The sequence below is a fragment of the Scylla paramamosain genome, chromosome 10 (assembly GCF_035594125.1).
Source record: "Scylla paramamosain isolate STU-SP2022 chromosome 10, ASM3559412v1, whole genome shotgun sequence".
Lineage (NCBI taxonomy): Eukaryota > Metazoa > Arthropoda > Malacostraca > Decapoda > Portunidae > Scylla > Scylla paramamosain.
In genome coordinates, this window is record NC_087160.1 from 8,537,501 (window position 1) to 8,555,000 (window position 17,500).

A 17,500-nucleotide genomic window follows, 5' to 3' on the forward strand; every position below is an offset into this window, starting at 1 on the left:
TCCTTATGTTCTTGAACAGACTATACATAACTCCAGCTCTCTTGTTTATGTACTTTCTGATAACAGATTACCATGTATTATTATTCCTAGCCCTTTTCTTCATTTAATTTGATATTGTAAATACAGAATTTTCCAACTTACATGTAGTTGTGTGTCCACTCTTCACAAACTCACTTGACATTTATTTGCATTGAATTTCATTCGTCTTCATGTACCCTATTCATGTATTTTATTTAAATAATTTTTGCAGACCCTCATAATCTTTGCATATATCTTTCTTGATAAATTTGCATCATCTGTGTGTGTGTGTGTGTGTGTGTGTGTGTGTGTGTGTGTGTGTGTGTGTGTGTGTGTGTGTGTGTGTGTGTGTGTGTGCACTTTAACAGAACAAAGATGACATCACATTTGGAGAAGTTAACATAGTGGGTTTAATGCATGTGTAGTGTGATGAAGCAAAGTAAGTGTATCTTCTGATTATAATCTCTGTAGGCAAAAATACATAGAATTTTTATGCTTATAGGTATTTCTGTTATATTTCTTCCAGTAATTGGGATTTAATTAAAAGTACTAGATAAAATTTTTTGTACTTTTTGTGTTCTAAAAATGCTTATACTTTTGTTCAATTATGGCATTGATATTACTTAAGACGATTGTGGGATAATAAATTTCTCAGTTGCATTGGTTAGCTAAATGGTCATCATATCTATCCAATTATCTATGTATAATGTATCTGTCTGTATATATATATATATATATATATATATATATATATATATATATATATATATATATATATATATATATATATATATATATATATATATATATATATATATATATATATATATATATATATATGTCTAGCAATTTATCCATCCTTAGTGTGTATGTATATGCAGATGTATTTTACAGCCAGAGGATCACCCAGTATATTTTAAAAGCCAGGTTAACATTACATTTCAAGGGAAATCCTCATTTTCAGTCTGAAAACATATTAAAAAGTGTCTTCATCTTAAAAAAAGATGGTAATGACTGTTTTACTTAAATCACTGCTCTAGGTAGAGGAAGTAAGTATGAACAAGTAAGGAGAGAGGAAAGCTGGGGATGACTTAGGTGACTAAAACTAAACAGACAAAAGTTTTATATAAAATATGCAAATTAATGAAAACAAGGCAAACCTTAACAGTTTACTGATATGTAAAGGTTCTTAAAATTATCAGAAATGGTCACAAAACAATCATAATATTATGCAGAGCTAACCCTTATTTGTTACTGTTTTATGGTTAGTTGTTAATTTTTTTCGTGTTTCCTCTGAAGCACAAAAATAATGGGAGTAAAATGCTCCTAGCAATGAAAAATTTGCATTTTATAAGTGATTAAAAACTAAATGAAGTATGAAAATATTTAAAATGTTAACACTAATTTAACAGTTAGAATTTGGCAGATTTTAATTCTGTGATTGTTTTATATATAAGTATTTTAACCTTATTTTGAATTTTTATGTTAATATACATGTAGTTTTCATATGTTATTAAGTTTTAATTTTTGTATTACATAAATATTGTATTTAGCTCAGAATTTGATCCCAGCTTCAAATGTTTCTCTCTCTTATGCACATCTGTTTACTCTACCTGGGGTATGATTTTAGGCAAAACTTTCTGCTGTGTTTGTAATGAAAAATATTGTGCTCATGATGAAGAATCATATCAATAAGTAACATTTTGTAGTCCCTTGACTCTAACAGTGATCTAAAAGCACACAAAATGAATATTGTTATCTTCTTTTTGAGGGGAGGGTGGGGTGTATTGTAACAAAATTAACTTTTCCTGGTGTCCTCACCAAAAGTGGTTACCTGTACAGCACAGGTGTGATGAAGTACAGTTCAAATGGCCAGTGACACTTGTGATGGCTTTTCTCTGTCTCAACACACCAGTGTGTATAATAGCTTTTGTGATATATATATATATATATATATATATATATATATATATATATATATATATATATATATATATATATATATATATATATATATATATATATATATATATATATATATATATATATATATATATATATATATATATATATATATATATATATATATATATATATATATATATATATATATATATATATATATATATATATATATATATATATATATATATATATATATATATATATATATATATATATATATATATATATATATATATATATATATATATATTACACACACACACACACACACACACACACACACACACACACACACACACACACACACACACACACACACACACACACACACACACACACATACACACACTGATATACCATGTATATATAAGTATGTATATTGTAGTTTATGTGTGTATTGTTGGTTTTGAAAGTAGCATATAGTATGACATATATATAAAAGACCAGAGTATAAGGTGTAATTAATAAATTTCAGTAGGAAGAGAAAAGATAAAATTGGACTTACAATCAGCCGCACAATCCTTAATGGTAGCAGTGGTGGTGGTGGTGGTAGTGGTGGTGGTGGTAGTGGTGGGAAGGTGAGGTTGAGACGGCTGGCTGGACCAAGTAATGATTCAGCATGTGATATTTACTTCTACTGTTGCTATAGTGTAGTGGAAATGTACAAAGGTCTTGCTTGTCCTCTATTGCAGTACCTATTACTAGTTATTTTTTCATAAAGACTCAACTATACTTCTTTGCCTGATACTTTTCTTTACTCCAGTTTTAGTCTGGTATAATATTTACTACTTTGTGTGTGACTTTTCAGATTTAATGTTCTGGATGATTTACTCATGGTGTCCAGACACTATCTATTTTTGACTAGCAGATTGTCTTGTATTAGTTATCTAGTGTTCCCAGCTGTAAGGTGGTGTCATGTCTGTCCATAGTGTGGCTAGATAACTTGTTCATCCATAATCCTTTAGTTTTTAGTGACACCAATAGTGCTCTAACTACTGGTTCCTTTTCAATTTTTCTGTCTTTCTTAAAGTTTATATATATATATATATATATATATATATATATATATATATATATATATATATATATATATATATATATATATATATATATATATATATATATATATATATATATATATACATTCTGACTTCAGTCTCCCTTTCCTTCTATTCCATGTTGCCTAACTTAGCAATCGTTCAGACTGACAACCACTACAGTATGAACCTTGGAACACCTGAGCACTCTACTTTGGTGGTTGAAACATTTCATAACCTCTTCCTATCCATCCCAGTATTAGGTGATGCAGATGTTGTGCAAGATGTAGCAGAGTTGTAATTGCATCATTGGTATTCCACAGTAGAAGACTGCCAGGCACCAATCAATCAGTATTATGCCATTAAGCATTTATTGATAAAATTTATTTTTATGGAAATATCTTTTTTTGTTAGGTAAGAAATTTTTAATATCAATCAATGTGTTACATTTTGCTTCATGGTGTGAACATCAAAGTAATATGTTTTTTTTTATTTGCCAATTTTTTAATATGTAGAGTTATATGATATTTTCTTAGTGTATATTTTGAATTTTTATGTGATAGTTATCATAGTAAACAAGATAATTGGCAGAACTCAATACTGATAAAAAATTGTTATTTTAGATTATTGAATTATGCAGTGGTCCTTCAAAAGCTATTGCAGTACATTTCAGTATTTAGGGAAAAAAAAAAACATAAAAAAGTACATATATATATATATATATATATATATATATATATATATATATATATATATATATATATATATATATATATATATATATATATATATATATATATATATATATATATATATGTTTTTTTTTTTTTTATTGCTGTAAGAGTTGGTATATTTCTCTGTCCATGGAAAAATTATTTAAGAAGTGTATGCTCTTGAAAAAATTCCCAAATTTTTAAAGGTGATAAATTCATTAATAGAATATAGAAAAGAAAAATCAGTGTCCCATTAATGCATTTTGACATGAAATCTATTTTTTTTTTATTATTTTTAATCCATTAAATTCTTATATCCTTAATGTTCATGTTGTTGATTTGAGTACATTGCATCAGAGAGCAGGTTGTTCAGCTGCTGGCATTATGAATCATTTATGATTGTGTTGTTTAAGGGGAACTTCCATTTGACCTTGAATTTTAAAAGCTTTTGGTTTGTATATTCAGTATATATACTTTCCTCTTGAACATATATTTCCAGATTAGGGGTTAAATCCAAGCAAAGGTGGATAATGTAAAAATCCTCCTGCTGTTTCTTCTCCATTGTAGATTACTGATAAATGGTCATGTGAAAACCTATGCAAGATGAAAAAAATGTCATCACACAGATATGTGTTTACCAGAGGCAAGAAACTAGTGATGAGTTGTCAATTCAAGTGGCATGTGACAAAGTATGCAAGGCATCAGTCTTAATTCCATGTCCATTATTTTCATGTAATTCTATTTATTTGAAACTTTAAATTTTCTTACCCGAGTCTTTTTATTATCATTTTATTATCAAGTTTGCAGCTGCATCTGAAAATGATCCAGAGATTACAGGCATAATAATGGTATAGAATTTCTGCAAGTTGTTTTACTTAGTTTTTTTCTTTTCTCAGGATTACAAAAATAATAAGAAGCTAAAAGCAGAAAATATTTATGTAATGATGTACTGTATTTGTTTTTCATTTGAAAGTAACCTTTTTTTTTCACACAGTGGCTACATGATTATAAAGCTATTTTTAAATTGTTACTTGATAAAGATTTGCTCAGCACATGCTGTCTCAGATTAATTGTTTAAGGCTAAAGTGTCACATATTGTTTCATTCTTTAAATGTAGCCCACAGGCTGCTGGTGCACCTTATTTTTACAGCTTATACTGCATTGAGATAGGTTTTTATTTGATGGGACTGTTTTGCTGCACAGAATGATTTTTCTTTTGGATGAGCATGTTCATATTTCATGTGAAGAAAAAGTGGTGTTGACACCCTGTATCTGAGTTAATTCCCCACAGTTAATCAATCTGATTAAAAATATCAATAAAATGTACTGTTAGGTAAACCAGAGTGTTTTCATCAGTACATTGGAAAAAAAAATCCATATTTACAGAAAAATGTTCGTAAAATATGAGTAAAAGAAAAAACTTACATCTGAATAAAATCTGTATTTTTTATACTCTTCAGCTGGAAATTCTCCTTAAACAAATATTCATATTTAAAAGATTGTTATGCTTAGATGCTTTAATGTTTTTACCTCATATCATAATGGGAGCATGAAAAAGACAAGTTCAATCTGTAGAAGATTGTAATAGGTAGATTTGTTCATTCACTGGTGAAAACTGACAATTTTAATGTTACTTTTTGCAAATTCTTTTAATTTACAAGAGCATATATGTTACAAGTTTGAGGGACCATTGTATATTGTTTTGTCACAAAAAAGCATGCACTGTTATCATCTCATGAATAAGTATCTACTTATTTACATACTGAGATGAGGCTGTTTGACAGGTGGGTCACTCCCGCAACTTCACACTCTCCCCCGAGACCACCTCCTGTGACTCAGGGGATGTGGAAAGTGATTACTCAGGGGTGGATCCTGAGGGGTCTGTCCACTCATCGTCACGGGGAATATGTTCTGCCATGCCTGTCCTAGAGGATGGCTTGTCTTCAGGTGAGTATAGTACATGTTGTTTATACTTCCTTATACAATCACATTGTTAATGCAGACATTTGTATATTCATATCATGAAGAGGAAAACATGACTCAGTACTCATAAGCAAAGGAAGATTGTAATTTGGGTGGTATTTAAAGCTATTTTGTAAATCAACACACTAATCAAGAAAGGTGAGATTCTTCATGTTCAGAATACTGTCTCATATTATTTCCAAAGATTAGGTCAGTTATTTATTCAGTGGCTCATTGGGGTTGTGGTAAGTATGGTCAGCTCACAGCAAGATGAAATGAAATTGTAGGGCTTGTCTTCTTTCATGTGTTGGTCTTGTTCACTTAACAATGAACAGACACAGGACACAGGCTGAGGAGTTGTATCTTTGGTACCTGACAGGAGTGGAAGTCTACTTATTTTGGTCTTCTGAATGTGTGTAGTGTATGTGGATATAGAATGTGCAGTGTGTGCTTGCTCCAAGAGACCAGAAATAGTTTAACCATTTTTTTGAGTGATTAACAAGGTGAAGTTTGAAATATAAGCATAAATGGTGTTCCTTGTGTCTTTAACTTACATGGCATGAAATGTGCACAGAAGACACTTGTAAATCATTTTACAAGTATCTTGACTGTCTGGAGGGGCTGTCTGTTGAGTTTTTTATTTATTATTATTATTACTATTTTTTTATATAAATATAAGAGGGGCACTGGACAAAGGCAACAAAAATGCAGAAAAAAAGAGCCCACTAAGAATGCCAGTTTCAAAAGAGAGGTCAAAAGAATAATCCAAAATTGGAGGATAAGTGTCTTGAAACCTCCTTCTTGAAATAATTCAAGTCATGGGAAGGAGGAAATATAGAAGCATGCCATGGAAAGTGGAGAGGCATACAGTTAGCAAGACCAGAAGAGCATCAATGTAATACATAATGAAAACACATTTTATAAAGACTTCATGGAAACTAATGGGAAGGTTCATGGTTGTCTCCAGATATAAAGGTGAAGATGTATCACTCAAAAAAAGAAAAAGGAAAGAAAATGAGGATTAATTAAGTGGAGATAATGATGTATCTAATTTAATGTCTATTCTGCTGAAAGAGTTGACATAGTGTTCATGAATAGTAAATGTGTCATTATGTATTTTATCTGAAATTAGATGTGGTGTAGACCATTTCTACATGGTAGTCTCTTGGAGCTTTCACACACACACTGTACTTACAAAATTGCTAACTTTCTGCTCCTATCAGTAAGGCAAGGTCACAACTCATTAACTTGTGTCTATCATTTATTCACTGCTAGCTAAAAGGAGACTATGGCATAAGATGAGACAACCCAGTTTTTGTCTGGCTGGCAAGGGACTTGATCTCAGGACCTCTCAAATGTGAGCTGAGTACACTAATGTTCACACCTGTGGGTCACATAACGCAGTATTTAAAAGAAAATACTGTTATTAGATATTCTATGTCAAATAAATCCTGTACTAAACATCAGGTACACTTATTGTGATGTAACTAATAGGGGAATACTTTTAGGTAATTGTAAGTTATTGCTTTGTCATTTAGTGTGGAGTTAATTTAGAAATGAAGCAGTGAAAATATTTTTTTTGCTAGAAGATGCTGATGCAGTTTCTTTTAGAAATTATTCAGGTTAAAGAAACACAATGAAATAATAGAATACATAGATACTTTTAGTAGAATTATGATCATTTGGAGTTTCAATATTGTATATATTTATGAAGGGCTGAAAACTATGATATGATGAAAATGTTACATAATGAAGAGCTGCTGCATCTTAAGTCCATCTCTCATAATCCTTGGTATCACTTGCTTTTCACTTTTTCCTATTTCTTCCTACATTCTAAAAGAGAATCTGGTTATCCTATGTTTTATTTTTTATACACTTAGCCTTTAGTGATTATAAAAAGGAAATGCACTCATGTCATGCTTCCATATATACTGTATGCACAAAATTGCTAAGTATGATTTCAACTAGGAAGCTGGTAAATGGGGGAACATCAAAAGAAATCAATGCCTGTAAAACTGATTTATATCTTTAAAATTCTAAAACAGTAGGTCTGCATCTATGAATTTAGTCAGGTTACAGGATTGATTGATGTGTCCTATTTACTTGATATGATTGAAGAATATCACCTATTGTTGTTTTAATTAGTTTTGGAACTTTACTTGTGTTGACACCAAATACCAAAATCATTATATTTCCAGATTTTTGACATCTGCTTTACTTTTAGTTTTTCCTTTCCAGAGGATCATTTTTTTTGTTTTCTCTTGAGATTGTGGTCAGTAGATATCAGTATTGGTGTTTCCTTTGAAATATATAAAACATATTGCGTAGATGAAGTGGAGCACCTAATATATTTAACCACTACTGAATTCTCAGGGGAGGAAAGTGGCATGGAAGTACCTGAAGAAGAGGAGAGCAAAGATTCTTTGTATGATCAAGAGCAAGAGGAACTCAAGGTTGAATTATTAGAGGAAGAGCAGCAACAGCAGCGGCCTGTGGTTCGTTCCTTGGACGAGCAGTTGTGTCGGGGTGAGCTGCCACCTCTCAACCCAGTCTCAACGCTCAGCTCCCACAACTCACCCCTCCCTAATGCTGCCAGTTCACCCCATACCAAACTTCACTCACGAACTTCCTCTCATAATAATACTCAGTCTCCTTCATCTTCAACACTCAAACTCATGAAGAAACAGATCACAGAGATTGAGAGGGAGATAGCCATGAGGAGGCCAGATGGGGGGCCCAGGAGGGGGGGGCATGATGGAGAGGGACCCCAGCCCCCCCTTGACCTGCATCTACTAGATCCTCTCAGTAAGTACTTTGTGACTTAAATTTAAATTTTTTTTTTTATTTTGCTTAGGATCACCAAGGCTTTTATATGTGCTGGTACATTTTTTGGACTTTGCACTTTTTTCTTTTTATCAAGCACTGATATATGCTTTTTAGGATAGAATAGATTTACACACTTTTCTTATGGAGCCTCAGATGGTTTTCTCTGTAAGCGGTGAGATTTTGTTATGCTACCGCTGGGCTTGGCTATATATATTTTTTCTGATAAATATTTTTTTATTTTTAGTTATTTATTTTTTTTGCATCATTGCTCATTTTTGTTGTAGATAATTACTTATTGTTTAATGTCACTGTCTCAGCACAATAGAGCACAATGTAGAGTTGCAAATTAGACAGAGCTCCACAAGGGATCACAGAGCCCAGCCCCCCACCCTCTAGGAGGGGCAGGGTTTCTGATTCCTCTCACTGATTTGTGGCCATGGGATGCGAGCACAGAGGTAAGTCAGGGATACACATCATACTTTGCTTACTTATGTACAAATTTTTGTCACTGACAATTTGGCATCAGTAAAATTTGACAAAATATTGATAATACTTTTAATTAGTTGTATTTAAAAGCTTTATTGTTTCATTTAGTGGAAAATCAGAAGACTTGCTATATATGTATATATATATATATATATATATATATATATATATATATATATATATATATATATATATATATATATATATATATATATATATATATATATATATATATATATATATATATATATATATATATATATATATATATATATATATATATATATAACAAAATATTTTAGTAAAATCATTGTTAATTGCATATAAACATATATGCTTTCTGTGTATAATCAGTGAGTACCCTATTTCTCTGTAAATAGTTCTCTTTTTGTTTGTAGAGTATAAATATTATATTTCAAAATTCTAAATTAGAATATAGATTGTAAGTATAACATGCTGGTGCTTCAATCAAGTATTATTAAGCTCTCTTTAGTAACTGTTGTTTTTCTGATGCGCACATTCTTCACACTGGTTCTGTTTAACTTTCCCCAAAGTTGGTTCTTCAGTCTCTCGAAACTCTTACTTATTAATGGCAAGGCAATATTTTACACATGATTGAATTAAATTACATTTCCATAAAGGCTTCATTGAACTCATTCCATGTCCAGTTCAGCTTGATGTGGTAAGTTGCTGATCGTTCCTCACCTTGTCACCTCTTCCATGCACCCAACAATTATCTCTCTTCACCCAAAGTAATTTGTGACATTGGCTTGATTACTGGCTCTAACATCTCCATGAGATCACAAAATACAAATGATTATACAAGGTGTTCTTGTTTAAGACTGTCAGCTAAAACTATTAATGAAATGAATATAGGAATCAATATGTTAGATTTTTGTGTGACAGTTCTTGTCTTCATAATTAGGTATGAAAAGTTTTGCACACATGTCATGTATGGATTTTTCTCTCTCTCTCTCTCTCTCTTTCCCTATGTTGCATTTGTAAGAGATATCTATGTTGTGCTTTGTAAGTTAGAGAAAAGATCTCAAGAGAGAGAGAGACTGTGTGCTCTGGCAGCAGTGGTATGTCATTACTGCATGACAAGTACTCTTCTGTATATAAAGTAGTACTGGTTGAGTGAAAAAATTGTACATGATTGATTTATTATGCATAAAGGAAAGATTTTTTTTTATACTGAATTAGTTCTTACATCTCTCCTAAAAGGAAAATTTGCTTTTTGTTTGACCTGTGGCTTGATAGATAAGAAAGATCAAGTACTGTAACTAAATTTCAAGAGATTTTCAGGCTCTTGATTTTTATCCAGTAAATGTTTGTATTTTCTTCACATTCACATTTTTGCACTTTACTTTTCTTTGAAAAAAAATACTAGAGTAATTGTGAATGTTAAAACTTATGTTATATTACACTTTATTACTTTGCACAATATCTTTACATTTTGTTTTATTTCATAATATAGCATTTCCTCTTTTACTTAGCACATCATCATGACAATTGTTATGCTCCTCATGACTTTGTTACACAGTGTGACTTGCATTGATAACATGTAGTATTGCCATTTTGTTTTGTAGTTTTGTGCCTATTTAGTCTTTCCATGAAGTAGAAATGTTTTTGTAGAGATTTGGTAAACTGTGCTTGTATTTGTATTGTTATATAAAGAATCTTTATATAATCATATATTTCCCACTAGTGGTTTGATTTTATTATGCATAGTGCATTTACCTTTTGTTGCCCTCAAGCATTAACTCTTGGTGAATTATGGAATCAATAATGCAACTTTTCCCTCATAGATGAGAAGATGCCTGAGCCGCCCCCACCACCTGCACCTCATCCTCACCGTGGAGGCTCGGCCGCAGACTCCGTTGTAGAAAATGGTAGTTCATCCTCAACCCCAAATCAAATGCCGGCCGTGTCTCCCAGCCACGTCCTTGGCCACCTGCACTCTCCTCAGTACACTCCAGGTGAGGCTAGGTCTTGTCTGCCAAGAACACTCTAATTTCTCTCATGGCAAAGTAGGAATTAAGAAAACACAAATGAGCTGCATTGTTAAAGATAAACAAAGGTAACAGGATAGGAATAATGAGAGATAAATGGTGTAAAAAGCAAGATATGTAATTTGCAGTATATGTTGTATATATTATTTAAATATTATTCTTGTACGTTTAATTTCATAATCACATGAGGTTTCTGCTGGGATTGTCAAGTAAATCGTCCCCTTGCTGTGGAGAATCTGTGAGAATGAATCACTCTGTTGAGAAATAATGCTATGTAAAGCATTTCTCTTTGTGTCATGGCCCTTCATGAAATTCTTTAGACCTTGTTTTGTGTTTACAAGCAAAGTAATTTTCTCAGCATGAATATTTAAGTGAGGGAAATGATAAGGGAAAGTAAAGAAAGAGTAGATGAAGTGTTTAGCAAGAAGCTGAGTGACAAATGGAAATGAGAACAAGAAAATGTTTTGGAAGGAAGTTGAGAGAGGGAGGAGGAAGGGGGTGTGGGAGAGAGAGAAAGAAAGAGCATGGTGCTTTGGTAGGTAGTAAAGAGGAGGTGAAAGGTGTGTGGAAAAGACGTTTTGATGGTTTGATAAAGAAGACAGTAGAGGAAGCAGGAATGTCTGGCCTGGATATGAAAGCAATTGGAGAATGAATGTTTTGTGCAGAGAGGAATTAGAATGAAGTAAGTAGAGAAGGCAATAGTCATGCCTAAATGTAGTAAAGTTGCAGGTGTTGATACAATAACTGCAGAAATTTTTAAGTATGGAGGTGACATAGAAAGTAGTGGTGTTTGTGATGTGACATCATGAAGGCAAATAGTAACAGATGAGTGGAGGAAGGTAGTGATTGTATCTTAGTAGAAAGGTATAGGTTGCAGGAATGTGTATTTGTTTGTATGGGATAGCTTTGCTTAGTGTACAGAGGAAAGTTTATGGGAGACTCTTGACTGAGGAATTGGTAGAAGTGACTGAGGTGAAGGTCATTGAGAAAATAAGATGGATTCAGGAGAGGAAAAGGTTGGTTAGATCAGTCCTTTTCCGCTATTAGAATTGTAAAAGAGGAATGGTTAGGGAAGGGTAAGATATTGTATGCAGCTGTGATAGACCTAAAAGAAGTATGTGATAAGGTGGATAGGAAAGCTCTTTGGAATATTCTTAAAATTTGTGGTGGAGGAGGGCAGCTGTTACAAGGAATCCTGGCTTTTATAGGAAGGCAAGTGCTTGTGTGAAGGTTGATGAGCTTGGGAAAGTTTTGTCATAGGAGCAGGATGTAGGTAAGGATGTGTGATGTCTTCATGGTTGTTTTGTATTTTAATGGATACATATGAGTATGAAAGGAGATGAAAGGTAAAGTAGTAAATATTGGTGCAAATGAATGGTATTGGGTGTGGTAGCATTTCTGTTTGCAGATGACACTCTTTTACTAACAGAGAATGAAATGTAACTTGAGAGTGATGGAACCGTTCTTTAATATATGTATGAGATAAAAATTGAAGATGAATAATGGGAAAAGTAAAATATTGTCTTTTTGAGGGGGAGGAGGTAGGGGTGGCAGGCTGGTGTCTGGAGCCTGGAGTTAGGTAACACTTCTCAGTTGAGTCCACTGCTGAAATAAAAGGTCTTAATTTTTTTGAGAAAAAAAAAAAAAATCACCTAATCTAATGTCTCACCGAAGGTTTGTGTGATATCCTTGTCACCAGTCATAAGTCATTGTTGATTAAGTAATTTTACCTGTACTTTGGTGCAGTACTGTACCAAGTTTCATCACAAAGTTACTTTTAACAAAGTATTTATGAATGCCTACATAAGGAATTCATGTTCAAAGTATCAGTGGTCCATCATGTTGACATTCATATTTTGTATTCTTAGAAATATGAAGTCCTCATTGTCATATCTGAATTTACAATTCTTGTTTTTCTTTCTTGTATGTGGGAGGATTTCTTTTCTCATCAATTTTGTCCAAGTGATGAAATGATTTATTTTCCTTACAATATCTTTACTTGCTATTCACTCTGTTTACACTAAATGCCTACCAAATATAAGATCTTATGTAGAAGTATAAGATGACATCAATGTATGTTTATATGTTTCATATCAGTTTAGTATTGTGTAAGATGCAAGTTTTTGGAGTTAGGCATAATGTAGAATGTGTAGATTTTTGGCAGGTGAAATAAAAAAGTACAGTTATATTGAGAAGATGATGACTTTCAAGAGTGGTGAGTTGAATGTTACACTGGAGAGATATGTTGAAAGCAGTGATAAATAGTTCATTTACTATTTTTTCAGCACATTGGTGTTGTTGAGCTTATTCCAGATAACAGAGTGTATTTTGTAGCATTATCAATGTAGAGAAGTGGTGGCTCAGAATGAAAACTGCAATAAGTGACAGCCCTAGTTCAGTTTTAGTGGATGGTTTATTTCTCCCTTAATTTCACTACTTTTCATGTGCTGATGAATATCTTTTATGAAGATTAAGGACACCTGGAATATAAATCTTGTTTTTACCAGTTACAGAATATAGTATCCAGATTGCGTGGATGGTACAGTAAAATCCCTCTCATCCGGCATTCGAGTATCTGGCAGCTTCAAGTAACCGGCACATTTTTCCCCGAGCCTTAAAATCAATAAAAAATCAATGTGTACTCATAAAATCGATTAAAATTCCCGCGCAAGGCATACTTTGTCCCCTCGCCACCAGAGCGCACTGCTTCGCGCCACCTGCGGCCCACTGCACTGTTTACTCAGTGACTCAGTCCCGCGTGTGCACTGTTTATTGCCTGACGCCTTCATCATGCCTAAATTTGTAGAAAAGAGGAAGCGTGTTGTGGCAGCGCGGGTGGCGACGCGTGGCACGGCGATCAGCTGATCTTTGTTATGGTAAGATTCGTGAGTGTAGGGTGGTGATTATGGACATAATTTAACTTCTATTCAAGTATCCGGCAACTTCTGGTATCCGGCATGTCGGCGGTCCTGTTGATGCCGGATAAGAGGGATTTTACTGTAGTTGGTTGAGGCGTTGTGCAGTTGTGATGAAGACCACTTTTAATTATAGGTTTCACCCTTTTCCACACACATTTCTGTATCTGCAGAGGATAAAAATATCCCTTTGTTCTGGCAGCTATCAGCTGATTCTTAGTGTGCTTGGAGTAATCTGTGGATTTATGTTCAGATTTTATTTTGATTAACCTGAATAATTTTTATTTTTTTTATTACTCAGTATTTACTTCCTTCAATTTGCTGTCATTGGTCATTGATAACACCATTATCCACTGCTTTGTTTTATTAAGACTTCATATACTGTTAGAAGACACATATACATATACATGTACATATACATATACATGTAGACAACAAAATGTCATACACATTTGTAATGAAATCTTGCTGGCTAAATGTAACCAAAGGATGCAACATTTGGGATCTGAATAGTGTAAGAGTGAATGTGTAATTTGATTAACCTTTTGGTTGTTTCCCCTTAAGTTTTCATTGATTTTTATCATGAATCTTGATTTCTTATTAAAGCTTCTTTGAAAACAGTTTTATTGATAATGATAATGTTAATAGGACTATGTACCATAATATACTTCTCACTGATTCCTTATGATGTTAATAGAAACACATGTATGGTTCCTATTTAACTTTACCCAATTATTTTGTCTTAAATCACAGCAAGAGTTGGCATAATGTGAGATACATGAAGTAGACCAATGTGGATGGCATAAACCATTGGTTCCTAATCTTTTTCTTCTTTTGTGGCCCTCTGACCAAAATTTGATACTTTTTGCAGCTCCCATCATATGTAATTCTTATGCACTGGATTATTAGTAATCATAATCAGTGTATTAGTGCCATCAAGGAAAAGGAAGTGAAAGTTTTTGGACAAATGGGATGTGAGATAACAATATTTAATGTCCCTGTGACTGCTTTATCTGCAGTGGATGATGTAATAACACATGAAGGCAAAGGTTATTGATGTTAGGATATAAATACAGTCAGATCACTGTTAATGTGGATGTTCAGTTCTACTATCAGGGTGCATTAGACATGATTTACATTAGAGTCTTAATGAAATCAATGGCAGAAAATTATCATGGTTTCAGCCTGGCTGAGACACTTGCCTCAAAAATTAAAATGGAATATTTCCAGACTACCTATAATAATCAAAATTTTACTATGCATATACCTAACTGAAGCTGAAGCTTTTCTTTCTTCTCAATAAACTCATATTATATGGTGGTGGCGGCATCTGCAGCCCACTCTCCTCATCACAGCTCATATCACTGTGTATAGTGGCAGTGGTAACAGCAGCTGTAGCTCATCCTTCACATTAAAGTAGCATCAATGTGTATTGAGGGGGGGTGGCAGTAGTGGTGGTGTATTCATTCCTCTGACATTAGTGTTACAGTACTCCATGTTATGGACTTTTCTGCCACTTGTTGCAGAACATTCTCACATTGGGCTTTAAGTTCCCTGTGTTAAAGTATAACTTTGAAGCAAACTGACACCCCATGTTAGATGTGATTTGCATTAAAATGTTGCACATTACTGGTAACCTTATGGCATATGTAAATGATAGTAAATGATTCTTCAGTATGAATATAATTTTCTTACAGATGATGCAGCTTTGACTGTAGAAAATGATAAAATGTACGTAAGCAAGAGTAAGGGGATGATGCTTAAAAGGAATAAAAGTAAAATACTCATATAGAATGAGAGCTGAATGCCTGAGGGAATGTGAGGTTTGCTAAGTTGAGTAGAAAAAAATGGAGTTCATAAATATAAGTATCTTGGTGCAGTCATCTGCAAGCATGAAAGTACAGGAGGTGAACTGAGAGGGAGAACTAGCAAAGAAGAAAACCAGTTAGATCTGCAGGTATATGATGAAATTGAAGACTGTAAGCATGGAGATATAAGATGGATTGTGTCATAGAATAATTGTACCAGCAACCACATTTTGGAAGTGAGACAGGTGAAAATAAAAAAGATCAAGGATACAAACATTTGAAATTAGTTACTTGAAAAGTGCATATGGTGTGTAAAGAATAAATGGTGAAAGAAATGAATGTATGTATAATAGATTTGGTATATCAAATAAAGGTGAAGAAAATAAGTATGGAAAGATGTGGAAGTCAAATGTATCATCTTAAGATGATTTGATCACATAGAAAGAAGGGAAAAAATTCAGGTGACAAGGAGATTAATTATACGTGATTATCGGTGATGAAGTTTGGGCAGGAAGACACCTTCTATTGAAATGGGAAGGATAGTGTTGGAGAATGGAGAATGAAAGGATATGAACATGTAAGGAGGGAATGTAAAGAAGGGAGTTCTGTGGAATAGACATGAAATTGATATAGATTGGAGAATTGATATGTAGTTTCCTGATGAGAATATAGGTAGAAAATACCCACCGTTTTGTTTAACAACAATGGGCACTTGCTGTGTGACTATATTGCTTAGTATATTTGACATAAAATGTCAACAGTTTGCAGTAGAATGATTTATTACTTTTTTTTTTATCATCAAAACAGGCTTAATTTCTTTCTGCCCTTTTTTCCAGAAAGAGAATCTTTTCATATATGCTTCCAGGGAACTGTCAAGATTAGTGGTGATTTGAAGATTTGGTGTATAATTTGTTAGAAAAGGAAAACAATGGATGAAGTTAAGTTTTGGAAAGCATAATTATTAATGCAGAGACATTGTTAAGGGGCACCATGAATACTCATTAAGCATTTCATGTTTGAAAGAATTTACAGATTGAGATTAACTGATATTTTCACTAACCTAGACAATGTGATTAGGGTTGTTTTATATATATATATATATATATATATATATATATATATATATATATATATATATATATATATATATATATATATATATATATATATATATATATATATATATTTTTTTTTTTTTTTAAGCAAAAATTCTGAGTGAATTCACGAGAAAATTGATTTTTGTGGTCTCTTATGTGGGTTTATTATGACTATAACATGAAGGCTTGTGTGATAAAAATATTAAAGATGAATGCTTTGGAACAGGTTATGCGTGTAGCAGAGGCAAGTATCTGCCCACCTGCAGGAGTGAGTAATAATGAGTTGAAGATTCTCCTCACACTTCACAAAATTTATGTTTGCATTTGTCACTTTAGTAAGAGAAATTTTATTTATAATTTGTAATTGTCACTTACTTTTATGTATTATTTTTTCCTTTTACTTCCTTTGTATTTATTTTTTGTTATCTTTAGCACACTGTAACCATACACCATATAAAGCTATAAGTAAAACATACATTTTCTATTCAGTATCATAGAAAATATAGTAGATTGAAACCATGAACCATGCAGTATTCCACAATGTTCATTTAAATATTAGTTTGTGCTGAGTAACTTTTCCATCTTATCATGCTGGCAATCTAGTCAAGTGTTAAGAAGTGGACAGCAGAGCCAGTATGTGTCTATCTACTGGTTTTGTCAA

At 32.7% G+C, this 17,500-nt stretch overlaps 1 protein-coding gene across 6 annotated transcripts in view; it reads left to right on the top strand.

Annotated features, from left to right (window-relative positions):
* The window catches only part of LOC135104199 (alpha-protein kinase 1-like), a 160,194-nt gene that overhangs the window by 70,376 nt on the left and 72,318 nt on the right, over positions 1 to 17,500 (top strand). For 4 of the 6 annotated variants that reach the window (XM_064011311.1, XM_064011310.1, XM_064011315.1 and 1 more), the window contains exons 4-7: positions 5,518 to 5,680; positions 8,069 to 8,500; positions 10,816 to 10,986; positions 17,066 to 17,107. In XM_064011311.1, the coding sequence (XP_063867381.1) occupies positions 5,518 to 5,680; positions 8,069 to 8,500; positions 10,816 to 10,986; positions 17,066 to 17,107 (808 nt within the window). The remainder of the gene's footprint in view (positions 1 to 5,517; positions 5,681 to 8,068; positions 8,501 to 10,815; positions 10,987 to 17,065; positions 17,108 to 17,500) is intronic. The other 2 variants (XM_064011314.1, XM_064011312.1) reach the window with 2 other exon arrangements.